The sequence below is a fragment of the Macrotis lagotis genome, unplaced genomic scaffold (genome assembly GCF_037893015.1).
Source record: "Macrotis lagotis isolate mMagLag1 unplaced genomic scaffold, bilby.v1.9.chrom.fasta BILBYCTG106, whole genome shotgun sequence".
Classification (NCBI taxonomy): Eukaryota; Metazoa; Chordata; class Mammalia; order Peramelemorphia; family Peramelidae; genus Macrotis; species Macrotis lagotis.
Genome location: NW_027422013.1, coordinates 135605 through 149646, shown reverse-complemented (window position 1 = coordinate 149646; position 14042 = coordinate 135605). Strand labels below are relative to the sequence as shown.

Sequence of the window (14042 nt, the reverse complement as noted above, 5' to 3'; positions counted from 1 at the left end):
GACAGGATTACCCCCTCTGAGTAAGTATTTTGACTGTAATAACATTCATAAGATTTCTCTCCAGGGTAGATTTTCTATTACTTAGCAAGACTGGAGCTGTCTCTAAAAGAATTTCCACATTGATTCCATTCATAAGAATTTTCTCCAGTGTGGATTCTCTGATGTGCAGCAAGACTAAACCTTTGTCTAAAACCCTTTCCATATTAATTATATTCATAAGGTTGTTCTCCAGCGTAGATTCTCTGATGCAGGGCAAGATGGGAGCTGCGTCTAACAGTCTTTCTATATATTACATTCATAAGGTTTTTCAGGGTTCTCTGATGCTAAGTAAAATGGCAGTTTTGTATAAAAGTCTTACCGCATTGATTACACTCAAAAGGTTTCTCTCCAGTGTGAATTCTCTGTTGCACAGTAAGCCCCGATCTAAAGGAGAAAGTCTTCCCACATTCATTCCATCTAGAAAACTTTTTCCTAGTTTGAATCTTCAGAGAGCTATCAAGATCCAAGTTTCAAGCAAATCATCCTTACACCGAAGACATGCGTATCTCTTTCCATTCCCATGTGACATTTAGAATGGAAAAGAAAAGATTAGTGATGGGATGAAGCTAGTTCACATTCATTATATTCAGTGGACGTACATGGACAATATCTACTGGACTGAAGCTGAGGGGAGGGAGCCGAAAGGAGGGTGGAGGAAAATTGAGTAACTTATAAATATGCAATTGGATGAATGTTGAAAAACCTTCATAAAATGTATTTGGAAAAATAAAATAAAATATCAATCAAGAAAAATCTTTAAAAAACAACTTATGCCTCTTCCTTCTGTCAAAGTATACTCCTCATAGAGATCCAGTTCTCAAGACTTATAAGTATCATCAGAGAATTCACACTGGAGAAAAGCCTTATGAATGTTATCACTTTACAGGAATTATAAAGGAAAGGGAATTGTAAAAAAGGGAAAACTTTTAAACAGAGCTATACTCTTGCTGAACATTAAAGAATCCGTACCGGAGAGAAATCTTATGAATGTAATCAAAGTGGAATGACTTTCAGATTCAGCTCCAGTCTGACTAGAAAACAGAGAATCCCATACTCAAGAGAAACCATTTGAATGTAACTAATCTGGAATGATTTCAAATTTAGCTGCAATCTTGCTTGAATCAAAGAATCTACACTGGAGTGTCATGAAGGCTACTTCCCTTAGCATAATTAACAGAATAGGTCTCACATTTTGAAGAATCCTTATGGAATTAAACAAGGTGATGATGCTTTCAGGAAACGATCTCTTATTTCCCATCTCAGGATTCCTATTAGACTAAAACCTGATTATTGTCATGAGTAAGTAAAGGCATTCAAATAGAATTGAGCTTAGAAAACTCATTCTGAGGAGTAGTTCCCTCTGGGCTCATGTTGGAAGGTTTTCAGCTAGAGATCTCTTAGACGATTCATTGTGGAGAGAAGCCTTTGCAAATGTGCTAAAGGGGCCATGCTTTTTGTTAGAGTCCTCCTTAGACAATCTTATTTCTGTTTTGTTTTTTGTTTTTTTTTTTTATTTTCCTCAAGGCAATGGGGCTAAGTGACTTGCCCAAGGTTACACAGCTAGAGAATTATTAAGTGTCTGAGGCCAGAATTGAACTTGGGTCTTCCTGACTTCAGGGCCAATGCTCTATCCACTGTGCCACCTAGCTGCCCCAGACAACCTTATCCCTACTGGAATGAAGGTAGTAAACTCAATGGTTTTGGAAAAGCTTCCTCTAGAGCTCATCGTTGGCTGTATTTTGGAGTATTTTCATTTGAGATATTTGATCATTTCTGAAATAAGAGGATTTTTTTCATAAAAAATTGAAATGAGAATATGATTTAAAGGAAATAATTATACATATATACATACACACAAATATTTGTGTGTGTGTCTGTTGCTATGTAATAACTCAAATTCCAGTCATTGGAGGGGGAGGCCCTAGTTTGTCAGATGTCTCCAAATCTGAGGAGACATTGGAAATATCATTAAACCAAGGTGCCATATGAAATGTCTGGCATAAATGTTCATTGAAAGTGTCTGAGAGAAGTGATCAACTGAACAAACAGTCTTTCAGGGGCTGTGGATGCAAAAAGAGGCAACGAAAATGAAGGGCTTTGGAAAATGATTAGGAAATTAAAATGATGTAACTCTCTAATTAGATGACTTATCAATGAGTAAGATGTTGAAGAGTGTTATCAAACATGAGATCTACTTTTGGAAATATAAACTATTTTACCATCATGATGCCAAAGCCTGGGTGATGGGTTTTAGGGGATGGAAGTATTTTTTATACCAGAAGCACTGGGGTAGGAATAGATACAGACTATGGAAGAGATCTTAGTCCCTGAATTCCCACCCCACCCCCCACCCCCATCACCAGGTCCCTTCTGCTCCTCCTGGGAAGATGCCTCCCCTGAATAAAAAGGGGAGAAGGCAGCAGGAGGATGGTGGAGAACTGGTAGAAAATTCGTATCTCAGAAAGATTAGAAACATTACACAAAAGCAGCAGCCCAGGTTTTGAGTATCTCTTGGTCTTTGTTGACACATTTTTAGAATGGGTAGAAGCCAATGAAACAGCCTTGGAAGTAGTTCAAAACCAGTTCTGACTGAGCTCCTCTGGCATTTGGCTTCCTTCTAGGAAGGAGGTCAGACAATGGCCCTGCCTTTACAGCTAAAATGTCTCAGGGAATACTCTGGATGCTGGGAGAACTTGACTGCATTTTGAATGTTTAGAAAGTGACCCTAACTAATGTATTCCAAGGAGAGGGACACTCAGAGTAGATACAGGTCATTTGGAGATGTAATTAGGGAAACGAGGTATTTTAGATCACAGGACTTTTAACCAATTTTCTTTTTAGGTCAGATACCAGGGTGGTCAGCAAAAGGAGATGCTCCTGGGTAAATGTCATGTTTTTGTTGCCAAGGAAGCCAAGATGTCAGGTGACTGGGAGGCCCGGCCAAAGGGCGTCTCAGTATGACTGAGTCTGGACCCCTCTGACTTGATGCCACAGCTGGAAGAATAAATGGGGCCTAAGACATTTGGCTTGCCCGTGACCTCTGCCTGGATGCTGACAGCCAAGGCTTCTGTCTCTAGGGGAGTCTCCTCCTGCTGTTCTGGTCTTTGTGGCTATTCAGGTGAATCGGGTGTGACAGTGCCACACGGGCAGGCGTGTGAGGCGTGTGGCTCCGACACCTGCCGTCAGCTGCGCGCGAAGCCAGGAACGGGCCCCTTGCCCCTGTATTTAGAGGGCACGCCGAGGGCGCAAGGAGGGCAAGTTCTTGGGGTAATGACGGTTTTAAGGCCGAGTTTCAGGAACGGAACGGGAGCCGGAAGTGAAGCGGCAAAGGGAATCTAGGGTAGATTTGGCAAAGTCTTGGAAACGGTTCATTTTGGCGAAAGACGTTTGAGCCTTGGTTGTGGTAAGAGAAGAAGCTGAGCCGGTTTTCCTTCCAAGCCCGAGGCCGCCGGGTGCTCGGAGGCGCGTTGGATGCGGGTCGGGGGCTCCCGGCAGGACGGCCATGGCCACGGTCACCGGAGTTTGCTCGTGTCGTCACGCTCTGACGAAGGTTTATCGGGGTAAAGGGAGTCTGTGCCGCGGCGGCGGGGAGGAGGCAGGGGAGGGCCCGGAGCGGCGCGGCTCCCCCTGGCCCGGGTGTCCGCGGCGGAGTCGGGGCCGTCTTTGTGCCCCCCGGGCCGGGAGGGAGCGCCGGGCACTTCCCCCGGAAGAGGAGGCGGGGAGGCCGCGGGGGCGGAGCCTCGGAGGGAGGCGGAGCCTCGGGGCGGCCCGGGGGCGGAGCCTCGGAGGGAGGCGGAGCCTCGGGGCGGCCCGGGCGGGGGGCGGAGCCTCGGGGCGGCCCGCGGGCCTCGCGCCCAGAGTGGCGTCTCGCGGAGGAGGGGCGGGGAAAGGGCGGTACCGGAAGGAGCGGGCCGCGGCCTGCCATTGGGGGCGCTCCTGCGGAGGCCCGCCCCCGCCCCCTCCCCGCCTATCGGAGGGCGGGATAGCCGCGACGCCCCGCCCCTTCCGGCGCTGCCTGCCCCCGGGCCCCGGCGGTCCGGCTGCGTGTCCGGCTCTCCCGCGCCTCCCCTCCCCCCCCCGTGCCCTGGGGCCCCGCTGCGGCTGCAGGTGAGGAGCCCCCCGCCCCCCCGAGTTCCGGGGGGCTCCGCGGGGAGGGGGAGGGGACCCCGGGCCGGGGCCTCCTCTGAGTCCGGGTTCGGATCCGCCTGGGGGAGCCGGCCGAGCCCCCTCCGAGGGGCCTGAAGGCCCGGGCTCCTCCGAGAGCGGGTGAGGGGCCCGTCCCCCCCGGGGCCCGGCTTGGGGTCACCTCCTGCGCGTGGGGGAGACGCGAGGGGTCGGAAACGGAGCTTGGGGCCGGAAGGAAGAGGGCCCGAGGCCCCCAGAGGGAAACGCGAGTGGGGTCGCTTGTGGGTCCGCAGTTTGGGGCCCGTCCCGAGCTCCGGGGGCCAGAGCAGTCCTGCCCCGGGGCCGGCCCGGGGTGCTGGGGGCCCGGAGCCCGCAGTGAGCACGTGATCGCCTTGAGGCCGAAATCAGGGACCTGGCCCAAATGGTGCAGAACGCAGTGATGCAGGTGGCGTGTCGGCAAAGTGAGTGTCTCCTGGCCCCGAGGCCTGGTCGTTGTGGCCGCGGCACGGGGAAGAAATTTCAGGTCACCCAAGATGTTCTAATGGTTCTAAAGAATGCTGACAGTCATCATTTGTGGCTTGCAGATGGCTAGTGCTGAACCAAGCTCAGGGACGGAAGTTGCGAGCTACACGTGTGTATACGTGTGTATACGTGTGTGTATACGTGTGTATACGTGTGTGTATACGTGTGTGTACGTGTGTATACGTGTGTGTATGCGTGTGTGTATGCGTGTGTGTACGTGTGTGTATACGTGTGTGTATGCGTGTGTGTACGTGTGTGTATGCGTGTGTGTGTACGTGTGTGTACGTGTGTGTATGCGTGTGTGTATACGTGTGACCTGGGACTGAACTCTGGTTGTTTGACGGGAAAGCACCTGGGTAACCTGAGGAAGTTAGCATCGTGGTGACAAGTTGAGATTTCTGGGGCACTCTGGCGCTCACGGTTACAGGAGCAGTCTGGGGATGATGGGCAATCTCCCTGCCACAAGGAGATGTTTAGTTATTTTAAACGTAGAAAATACCTGAATGGGTTGATTGCAAAAAGTTGATTTTATAAAAAATGTGTTGTAAATGGGTTATTGCATTTCGCCATCTCAAAATCTGTCCATTGGATTTCATTCACAGCACTGCCCTCAGGTCCATGAGCAACCGTTGAATTCTAATTTTCTTGGATCTCTTACACCAAATTACAGTCTGGGACACTCATGATTCTCCTCAGTGCCCGAGCCCCCAGAAGCTCTGGTTAGAGGTCGTTGCTATATTATTATTATTATGTACTGATGACTGATCTGACATCAGGTACCTTACAATAGGAAGACAACAGTATACCGATGAAGCCATTAGCCTTACGGGGTTGGAGTGAGTGGCCTATGAGAGAATGAGTTCATCCTCCTGTGAGGTAGGATTTGTTTTAGGTTTTTCAAGACAATGGAATTAAGTGGCTTGCCCAAGGCCACACAGCTAGGTAATTATTGAGTGTCTGAGGTCACATTTGAACTCAGGTCCTTCTGACTCCCTGGCAGGTGCTCTATCGACTGGGCCACCTAGCTGCCCCAAGGCAGAATTTTCTTAAACCACTAAACTGGCAGACCTGGAACCTGGCTCATTGGGAAAGGACTGTCTGAAACCTCTTCCTGTAGAGGATATCAAATTCATAAGAGGACGTGTCTTCTTGTCCCTCTCTGCTCTGTCAGAGCAAGTGACAGGAGTCTTGCCAGGCAAGTCATAATTATGTATCAGACAGAGCCATCTTAAATAATTGACAAGTGTTGTGTGTTGGCCTTTTAACATAGTTTGTGACTTTTGACCCCAACCAGTTCCCTGAAGGAAAAGAATTATCAGGGTGGCTGCTTATATCAGGATAATGCCTAGTGGTCAATTTTTTAAACTACTTTAAAGGAGAGATTCATTCTTCAACTAGAATTTTTATTCATTCTAAACACAGCCAAAGCTAGAATAGAACATTTTGGTGCAAATTACCTTTTGGACACGTGCAGCTTTGAGATGCTTATTCAGTCCATTTGTACTATTTTTGAGCTTTTGGTTACAACTTAACGTGGCATCCATTAACAGATCTGTGTTTTATTGGAGCCCGTGTTCTTTTTTTGAAAGATTTATTTTGAGTTTTACATTTTCCCCTCTCCCCACCCCCCACAGAAGGCAGTCTGTTAGTCCTTACATTGGAGCCCATGTTCTTGTCAAAGGTATTTTGATCCTGGCTTAGGGTCACGTTCCTAAATCATAACTCTTGCTTTTTATAGACCTAGTTATTTTCCCAATTATCGGACCCCTGTTAAATTGCTTTCTCTGTTAAAATCTCTCTCTGGCTTTTGCTTGCTCAAATTTTTTCCCTCAAATTTCGTTTCCCTAGCCAGATGTCCCTGAGACCAGCCTCAGCAGGATGCCAGCCAGCACTGTCAGCTAACCATTCCCTGGACCCTGCCTCAATGGAGTTCTGGCTGCAATGCATTCATCTCAAAGTAGACTCTGAAAGGCCCAGAAGAATCTGGGTTCCCAGTAATTTAGAGGGGGAAAATGAAATAGAGAATTGTGAATGTGGCAGAAACAAAATCTGTTACATGGGTGGAGGTTTATTCCCATGCCAGAGAATGCTTCCTGATGGTTTCCATGAGATCCAACTTATCATTTGAAGCAAAACTGTATTTATTCCTCTGATTTCTAGTGTTTTTAATAGGAATGTTTGCCTTTTGTCATAGGCTTTTTCAGTATTTTTTGAGATGATCGTTTAATTTCTGTTAATTTTGTTATTGACAGAGTTTTCCTCATATTAAGTCATCCCTCCCTACTGGCCTGAATCCTACCTGGGCCTGCTGTATTATCCTAGCAACTACTTGTAATTTCTTCGCTAAAATATGGTTCAGAATTTTGCATCATTGGTCCATAATTTATTTACCTCTTTTGGCTCTTGTTTAGTTATCAGTACCATATGGTATTAAAAAAAAAGTAACTGGAAAGAACTCATTCTCCTTTATTTAATAATAGGTTAAACAACTTATTTTTTGTACATTTTAATTTTTTTGCAAGGCAATGGGGTTAAGCGACTAGCCAAAGGCCACACAGCTAGGTAAATATTAAGTGTCTGAGGCCGGATTTGAACTCAGGTACTCTTGACTCCAGGGCCGGTGCTCTATCCACTGAGCCACCTAGCTTCCCCCAACAATTTATTTTTTAAAAATACTTTCCTGGCTACTTTCCATCCACAAATTCCTACTCATTCTGCAATCAATATTTTAGCCCCATAAACAGGATCCTGGGGACCACAATGTCCCTCTTCATTCTTTCTTTTTTTTTTTTTTAAACGTTTTTGCAAGGCAATGGGGTTAAGTGGCTTGCCCAAGGCCACACAGCTAGGTAATTATTGTCTGAGGCTTGATTTGAACTCAGGTACTCCTGACTCCAGGGTCAGTGCTCTATCCACTGCGCCGCCTAGCCCCCTCGCCCTCTTCTTTCTTAGAAAGTACCACCCGTGAGACTTTCCCAAAGAACTGAGCCTAGATGTTTGCTCACTTTTAGGGCAAACTGATGTAACAAGTACTCAAGGACCTCAACACCATTTACTCAGGGATGAGTTATGTCCTTCATAGCGCTCTGCTCCAGACTTGAACAATTAAGACTTAGGGTGAAAGGTTTTCCTTGACCTGCAGTTGCTATAAGACAGAGCTTGGGCACAAGAAGACATGTGGGGGGGGAGTTACGTGTATGTGTTTGTGTGTGTGGGAGGGGACTAGGCAGGTTTAAAGAGAGCCTGAGATGGTATGTACAGAATAGGAAAAAAAAGTGCAATGGGATTTTTGTTAGTCCCCTACACTGAGAGACTATCAAGAATATCAACATGGGAGGACAACAGTTGGGATGGAGGTGAAGAGTTAAGCTTGAGATGCCGAATTGCCAGTCAGTCCAAAACAGAGTAGAAGAGAGCAGGGCAGTATTGTTACTGCTGTATTCAATATCAGGCCTATTTTTATACAGAAACAGTCTATAGGTAAGAGATGATGCCAGCTCCATAGACTACCCTCCATGTCTATGGAAATGACCACATTGGCTGATGTCGATCTGTAGTTCGGTAAAACATTTGGTATGATTTCTGGTATGATTTTGTATCAGTTATTTTGTATTTTATAATATACTTTAAAATACTTAAAAAATTTTGCAAGATAATATAATAAAAGTGACAATGACATCCAAATTTATCTACTTATTCCATACTGTGTCAATCAAATTACCTAAAGGTTATTTTATAGACCTATAAAAAATGGTCAAAAAAATTCATCTGGTGAGCAAGAGTCAAGAATCTTAAGGCAATTAGTTTTTAAAAAATGCAAAGCAAGGCAGCCTAGTTGTACCAGATCTCCACCTCTATATTAAAGTGGTCAGTATCACAACTGTTTGTGTGGGCTAAGAAACAGCAGTAGATCGATCAGTGGAACAGATTAGGTACCAAAGAAGCTGTAGTAAATGACTGGAAGCAGTAGACTGTTTGGTAAATCCAAAGATTCCAGTTTCTGGGCTAAGAATTCACTAATTGACAAGAATTGCTGGGAATCCTGGAAAATAATATGCTAGATATAGGCATAGACCAACATTTCACACCCTCTACCAAAATCCAGTCAAAATGGGTCCCTGATTTCCACAGAAAAGGGGATGCCACAAGCCACCTAGGACAGCATGGAATAGATTATCTATCTGTTCTACAGAGATGAAAGGAGTTTGTGACCAAAGAAAAGAGCGAGAACATCATAAAATGCGAAAGAGATCATTTTGTTTATATGAAATTTAAAAGCTTTTTGCACAAATGAGTATAATGCAATCACAAACAGAAGGAATGCAAAAAGCTGGGAAACCATTTTAACAGTATTTCTGCTAAAAGACACACTTCTAAAATACTGTGATAAGGGAATCAAATTTGGAACATTACACATGGTTCCCCAGTTGATAAATAGTCAGATATGAGCTGCAGTTTTAAGATGAAGAAATTAAAGCTATATTTAGTGTTGACCATAATTTCCTTAGGCTAAAAATGAAACAATAAATTAGTTTTATAAATGAAGTTTAATTCTCTAGGATCTTACCAAAACCCCTGGGTGGATGGCAGCCTTGCAGATGCCAACAACCAAACTAACTGAATAATCAATATTTAGAGAAGTTTGACAAAGGAACAGCAAAATGGCGGTCAACCACTCAGGTTACACATTTGTACATAAAGGTGTCATTGATTACTTTATGATTCTCCAACCAGTCCACGAAGTCTGTTCCATGTCAAAACTGACCAAGGTCCAGTTAACCCAGGACTGCTGTCTCCTCTTCTGACGCAGTTTTTTGTGTTATTATATATGATAGCGACATCTAAAACGTTGGAGTTTCTTTCCAAATGTCTAAATTACAAGAATTTATTCGAGTTCTCATTTAGATAACCAAAGCAGAGTTCTGCTTTCTCAGGATGGACTTTAACTGATTGTTTACCCAGCATCTGCAGTAAAACTTGTAGCAGCAATTAGAGGGGCATTAGGCTGTTTCACACAGAAAGAGCCTCCCTTCAGATTTATAACTGGAGACACAGACCTTGTTGGAGGGGCAGAAGGTGAACATTCCAATCTTATAGATAGACCTTAATTGCTCCAGGCTGATAGAATAACTTTCTTTATAGGTTTTTTGCAAGGCAAATGGGCTTAAGTGGCTTGCCCAAGGCCACACAGCTAGGTAATTATTAAGTGTCTGAGGCTTGATTTGAACTCAGGTCCTCCTGAATCCAGGCCTAGTGCTGTATCCACTGCACCACTTAGCTGTCCCTCCTTAGATTTTGAAAGGAAGATCTGGTTCTCTTTTAGAGGACCTTGAAAACAAGGACTCATCCTGCCCCAGATACTTAAAAAAGCTGTCACTTCCCTCCTGGAAAATAGCATCTTAGAAGGATGGTTCTCTGCTATTAAACAATAGAATGGTTTCCAGGGAAGTTAAGATTTTTTCTCCTCTTGTTATTACTATTCTGTTCCCTTTCCCTTTCCCTTTCCCTTTCTTCCTGTTGGGGTGGTGAACCTTAATTCTTAGATTAAAAATAAAGCAAAAGAGAATGATAGGTTGAGGACAGCTAAATGGCATAGTGGATGGAGCATTGGTACTGGAGGACCTGAGTTTAAGTATGAACTTAGACACTCAGTTACCTAGCTATGTGGACTTGGGCAAGTCACTTTAACCTCAATTGCCTTGCAAACCCCCCCCCCCCCCCCCAATGAAAAAGAAAATGACAGGTGCTACATCAAGTGTTCTTGTCTAATATATCAGTCAGGGCCTCCATTGATACCTAAGTGTCATTGATTTGATTTATGGTCCTCTAACCTGTTCATAAGGTCTGTTCTCTGTCAGACCTAAGAAGCATCCAGATAGTGGCCAGACTCCTGTCTCCTTTCTAGTGCAGTTGTGAACCATCATCCTTAGAATAAAAATAAAGCAAAAGGAAATGAAAAGTTCTGCAGGACGTTTTCTTGTTGAAGATAAAGGGGCCAGTTTCCTGCCTCCTCAGGATGGTCTGTGTTGAAAAGCAAATTTGCAAATGCAAGCAGGGGGAGCAGGCTACTTTGAAGAGGCAGACCCTACCTCCTTTTTGTTGCTTAAGTTTGCTTACAGTCACGTGATATTCAGAGCCAGGGATGCAGGTGTGGAAGAAATTAGAGATTTATTAAAAGAGGTCACAACACTTATGAGAGTGATAGGAAGGTTAAGAAGAGGTTAAAGAGAAGATCATATGGGTTGCTGTTTGCACTGATCAGACCAGCTGAAACAGGAATCTGGTATGTCAAAGAGGAAGATCCTTTTCCTTAGATCTCCTTAAATTCTCCCTCAGAGTCCATGGGAGTCCTGGTGACCTAGGAGTGACCCAAGTCCAGCATTGGAGACTTTGGCTTTGGGGAAAAGTCTCTTTTGGTGTTCTTGGATGTGATTCCAGGATGTGATTGTTCGCTGCCCCACTGGAAGACAATGCAGCTGAAATTGGGTGACCTAAAATTAGATATTAAAGGAAGAAGGAATGTTCCCTTAACAGTGCAAACAAAAAGATTTACAAGGTTTGTCTCCAAGTAAACTCAACGCTCCCTATGCCCGTGTTTCTTTGTATTAGTTTTATGCCTGGAGATGCTCAGAGCTGGAGGGGCACAACAGTTCACCTTCTGACTTATAAGCCCCAGTTAGGCTGAGAAGCCCGTTTTGATCAGAAATATAAAACTTGGACTGATTTCAGAGTTGCAGGAGGGGAGAAGACATCCTGAAAGATATCTATCAAGAGTTTAATGGGACAACAGAATTTATAGAAAACAAAAATAATTAGCAAATTTTTGTGGCCCACTAATCCAGTTCTACATTAGTGTGAAAAAAGTGCCATTGGCAACTGGTTGCTCTTCTTTCCCATCTGAGGTCTGTCTTGCCTCAGAACTGATAAGGATCCATTCAGGAACAGGACTAGGATCTCCTGCTTGGATAGTTTCCCTTATCCTCAGATAATACAGGGAGGCCAGAGGACCAGTGGAAATGGGAATTCTGATCAGGAGCCACTGAGGCTCTGACCAGATCTCATTTGGGAGATCACAACCTCTAATGCCTCTTTGCTCTCAGTGAATGGGAGGGGGATAGAAGGGAAGGCATGGGAAGGAAAGGGTGGGACCAACTGCTGTCCAACTCTCACCCTACCTTTAGTCTTTCTCCCTCCCTTGGAGTCTCTCCCTTGAGTAGAGAGGCAGGATCTGTGGGCCCTAATCTCTCTCTATCCCTATAGGTCAGCCTCTTGCCCAGGAAGAAAAAGAGAGACTTCATCCTTTCTAGGAAGCTTCTCCCTCCTCAGCTCAGTCTGCAGAGGACCCAGGCAGCCAAAGGGAATGGCCCTTGGGAGACATAGCCATCCACCACAGGTAAGTGCAGTGTGCCCACAGATCAACATCAGGGAAAGGGGAGGGTTTGATTGGAGAGAACCAAGCCCCAGATGTAGTCCTGACCTTGGATTTTTATATCTATTGATTATCAAAAGACAGGCTCTAAGAAACTACCTCTGGCTTGGTCAGTAAGAGAAGGAAGAGGCCCCCACTTCAGGACAGGGTCTGGAGCTAAATAGAGGTCCCTGTCAGGTATGCCAGGACCTCCACAAAGGTGAAGCATGCCTTCAGGATATTGGCACACCCAGCGACCTTCCAGTAATGGGATGAGTTATTAAAGGTCAACACTCCCTCCAGTACAGAAGGAAGAACCTCTCCAAGGGAAGGCTCTTATAGTTTGAGGGACCTGAAAAATCCAATTTCCATGACATTATAACAAAAATTTGATTGAACATAAAACATCAAATAAACTATCTAAAACTTTAGCATTTAAATTTCTTTCCCCTTCCATCCACCTCTCCACTTCAGGGAAGTCTTTTGCTAAGAACAAATAGAAATATATATGTAATATTCCATGAATTCTTCTATTTATCAGTTCTTTCTGTGGATGTAGAAATTGTCTTTATTCTTAATTTGAATGTTAATAATCTTTTCCCTTAAAGTTATTCTTCATCCAGTGTTGTTTTTACTGTATACAATGTTCTCCTGGTTCTACACATTTCACTCTTCATTATTTGATTCAAATCTTTCCATCTTTTTCTAAAATTATTGTGCTCATCATTTCTCATAACACATTTGTATTCCATTGCAATCTTATGCCACAACTTGTTCAAAGCCATTCTCCAGTTGATATGCTTTCCCAAAATGTCCTGTTCTTTATATCAGAAAGAGAGCTGCTATGAATATTTGAGAACATATAGGTTCTTTGCCTTCCCTAATCATGTTTGGAAATAGAATTGTGTAAAGTAATCTCAGCCTCCTATTGCCAGTTTCATTAGCCTTTGGGTATAATTCCACTTTGTTTTTCAAAATGCTTGGATCGGTTCCCAATTCTCCCAATAATGAATTACTAACTTGATTGTTCCATATTTCCTTCAAAATCTGTTTTGCCCATCGATCAGTTTATACAATCTGATAAGTATACAATGAAAACTCAGGGTTGTTTTAATGAACATTTCTTTAATTATTAATGTCTTGGAACATTTTTATCTTAATGTCTTCATTGGAAAACTACCTGTTCATATCCTTAAACCATTTTGAGAATGACTTTTATTCTTGTAGATTTGGAAAATTTTGTGTATATTTTAGTTATGAGACCTTTCTCTAAGATCCAATATTAAAATATTTCCTCTCCATTTTTTACTTTCCTTTTGATCTTTGTTACGTTTTTATATATTATAGAAATTATTCATTTTATACCTAACTTTGTTCTTATCTCTTGTTTATTCATAAATTGTTTTCCTGTCCAGTTGTCTGATAAGTAATGATTCATGTTCTTTAGATCTTCTTGTAATTTTTTTCTAAATACATAGATTGTGTGTCTATTTTGACTTAACTTGCCAAATGATATTTTTGACTTTGTTCTTTCACATGAATTTTGTTCTGGTTTTTTCAACTCACATTATTATACTGGTCCTATCTATCCATGAACCATTGAAACACTATTGTGTTCCAATTATTGATATCTGATTTTATTTGTATAAGAAGTATTTTGTAATTTTGTTCACATCACTCCTGGATTTTTTTTTTGTCAGGTATGATCTCAGATATATTATACTGTCTATAGAGTCAATTTTTTAGGGGTTTTTTTTTGTCATTTTTTTTTTGCAAGGCAAATGGGGTTAAGTGGCTTACCCAAGCTCACATAGCTAGGTAATTATTAAGTGTCTGAGGCTGGATTTGAACTCAGGTACTCCAGACTCCAGGGCTGGTGCTCTATCCGTTGTGCCACATAGCCGCCCCTAGAATCAATTTTTTAGCAAATGTTGACACATTATATTTA

At 43.4% G+C, this 14042-nt stretch overlaps 1 protein-coding gene across 1 annotated transcript in view; it reads left to right on the top strand.

The window, feature by feature from the left end:
• Positions 1–4152: 4152 nt before the first annotated feature.
• Positions 4153–14042, top strand: part of LOC141504102 (uncharacterized) — a 51704-nt gene continuing 41814 nt past the window's right edge. Inside the window, 2 exon segments of the mRNA XM_074208934.1 lie at positions 4153–4625; positions 11947–12079. Coding sequence (XP_074065035.1) covers positions 12047–12079 — 33 coding nt within the window. The 5' untranslated portion in view covers positions 4153–4625; positions 11947–12046.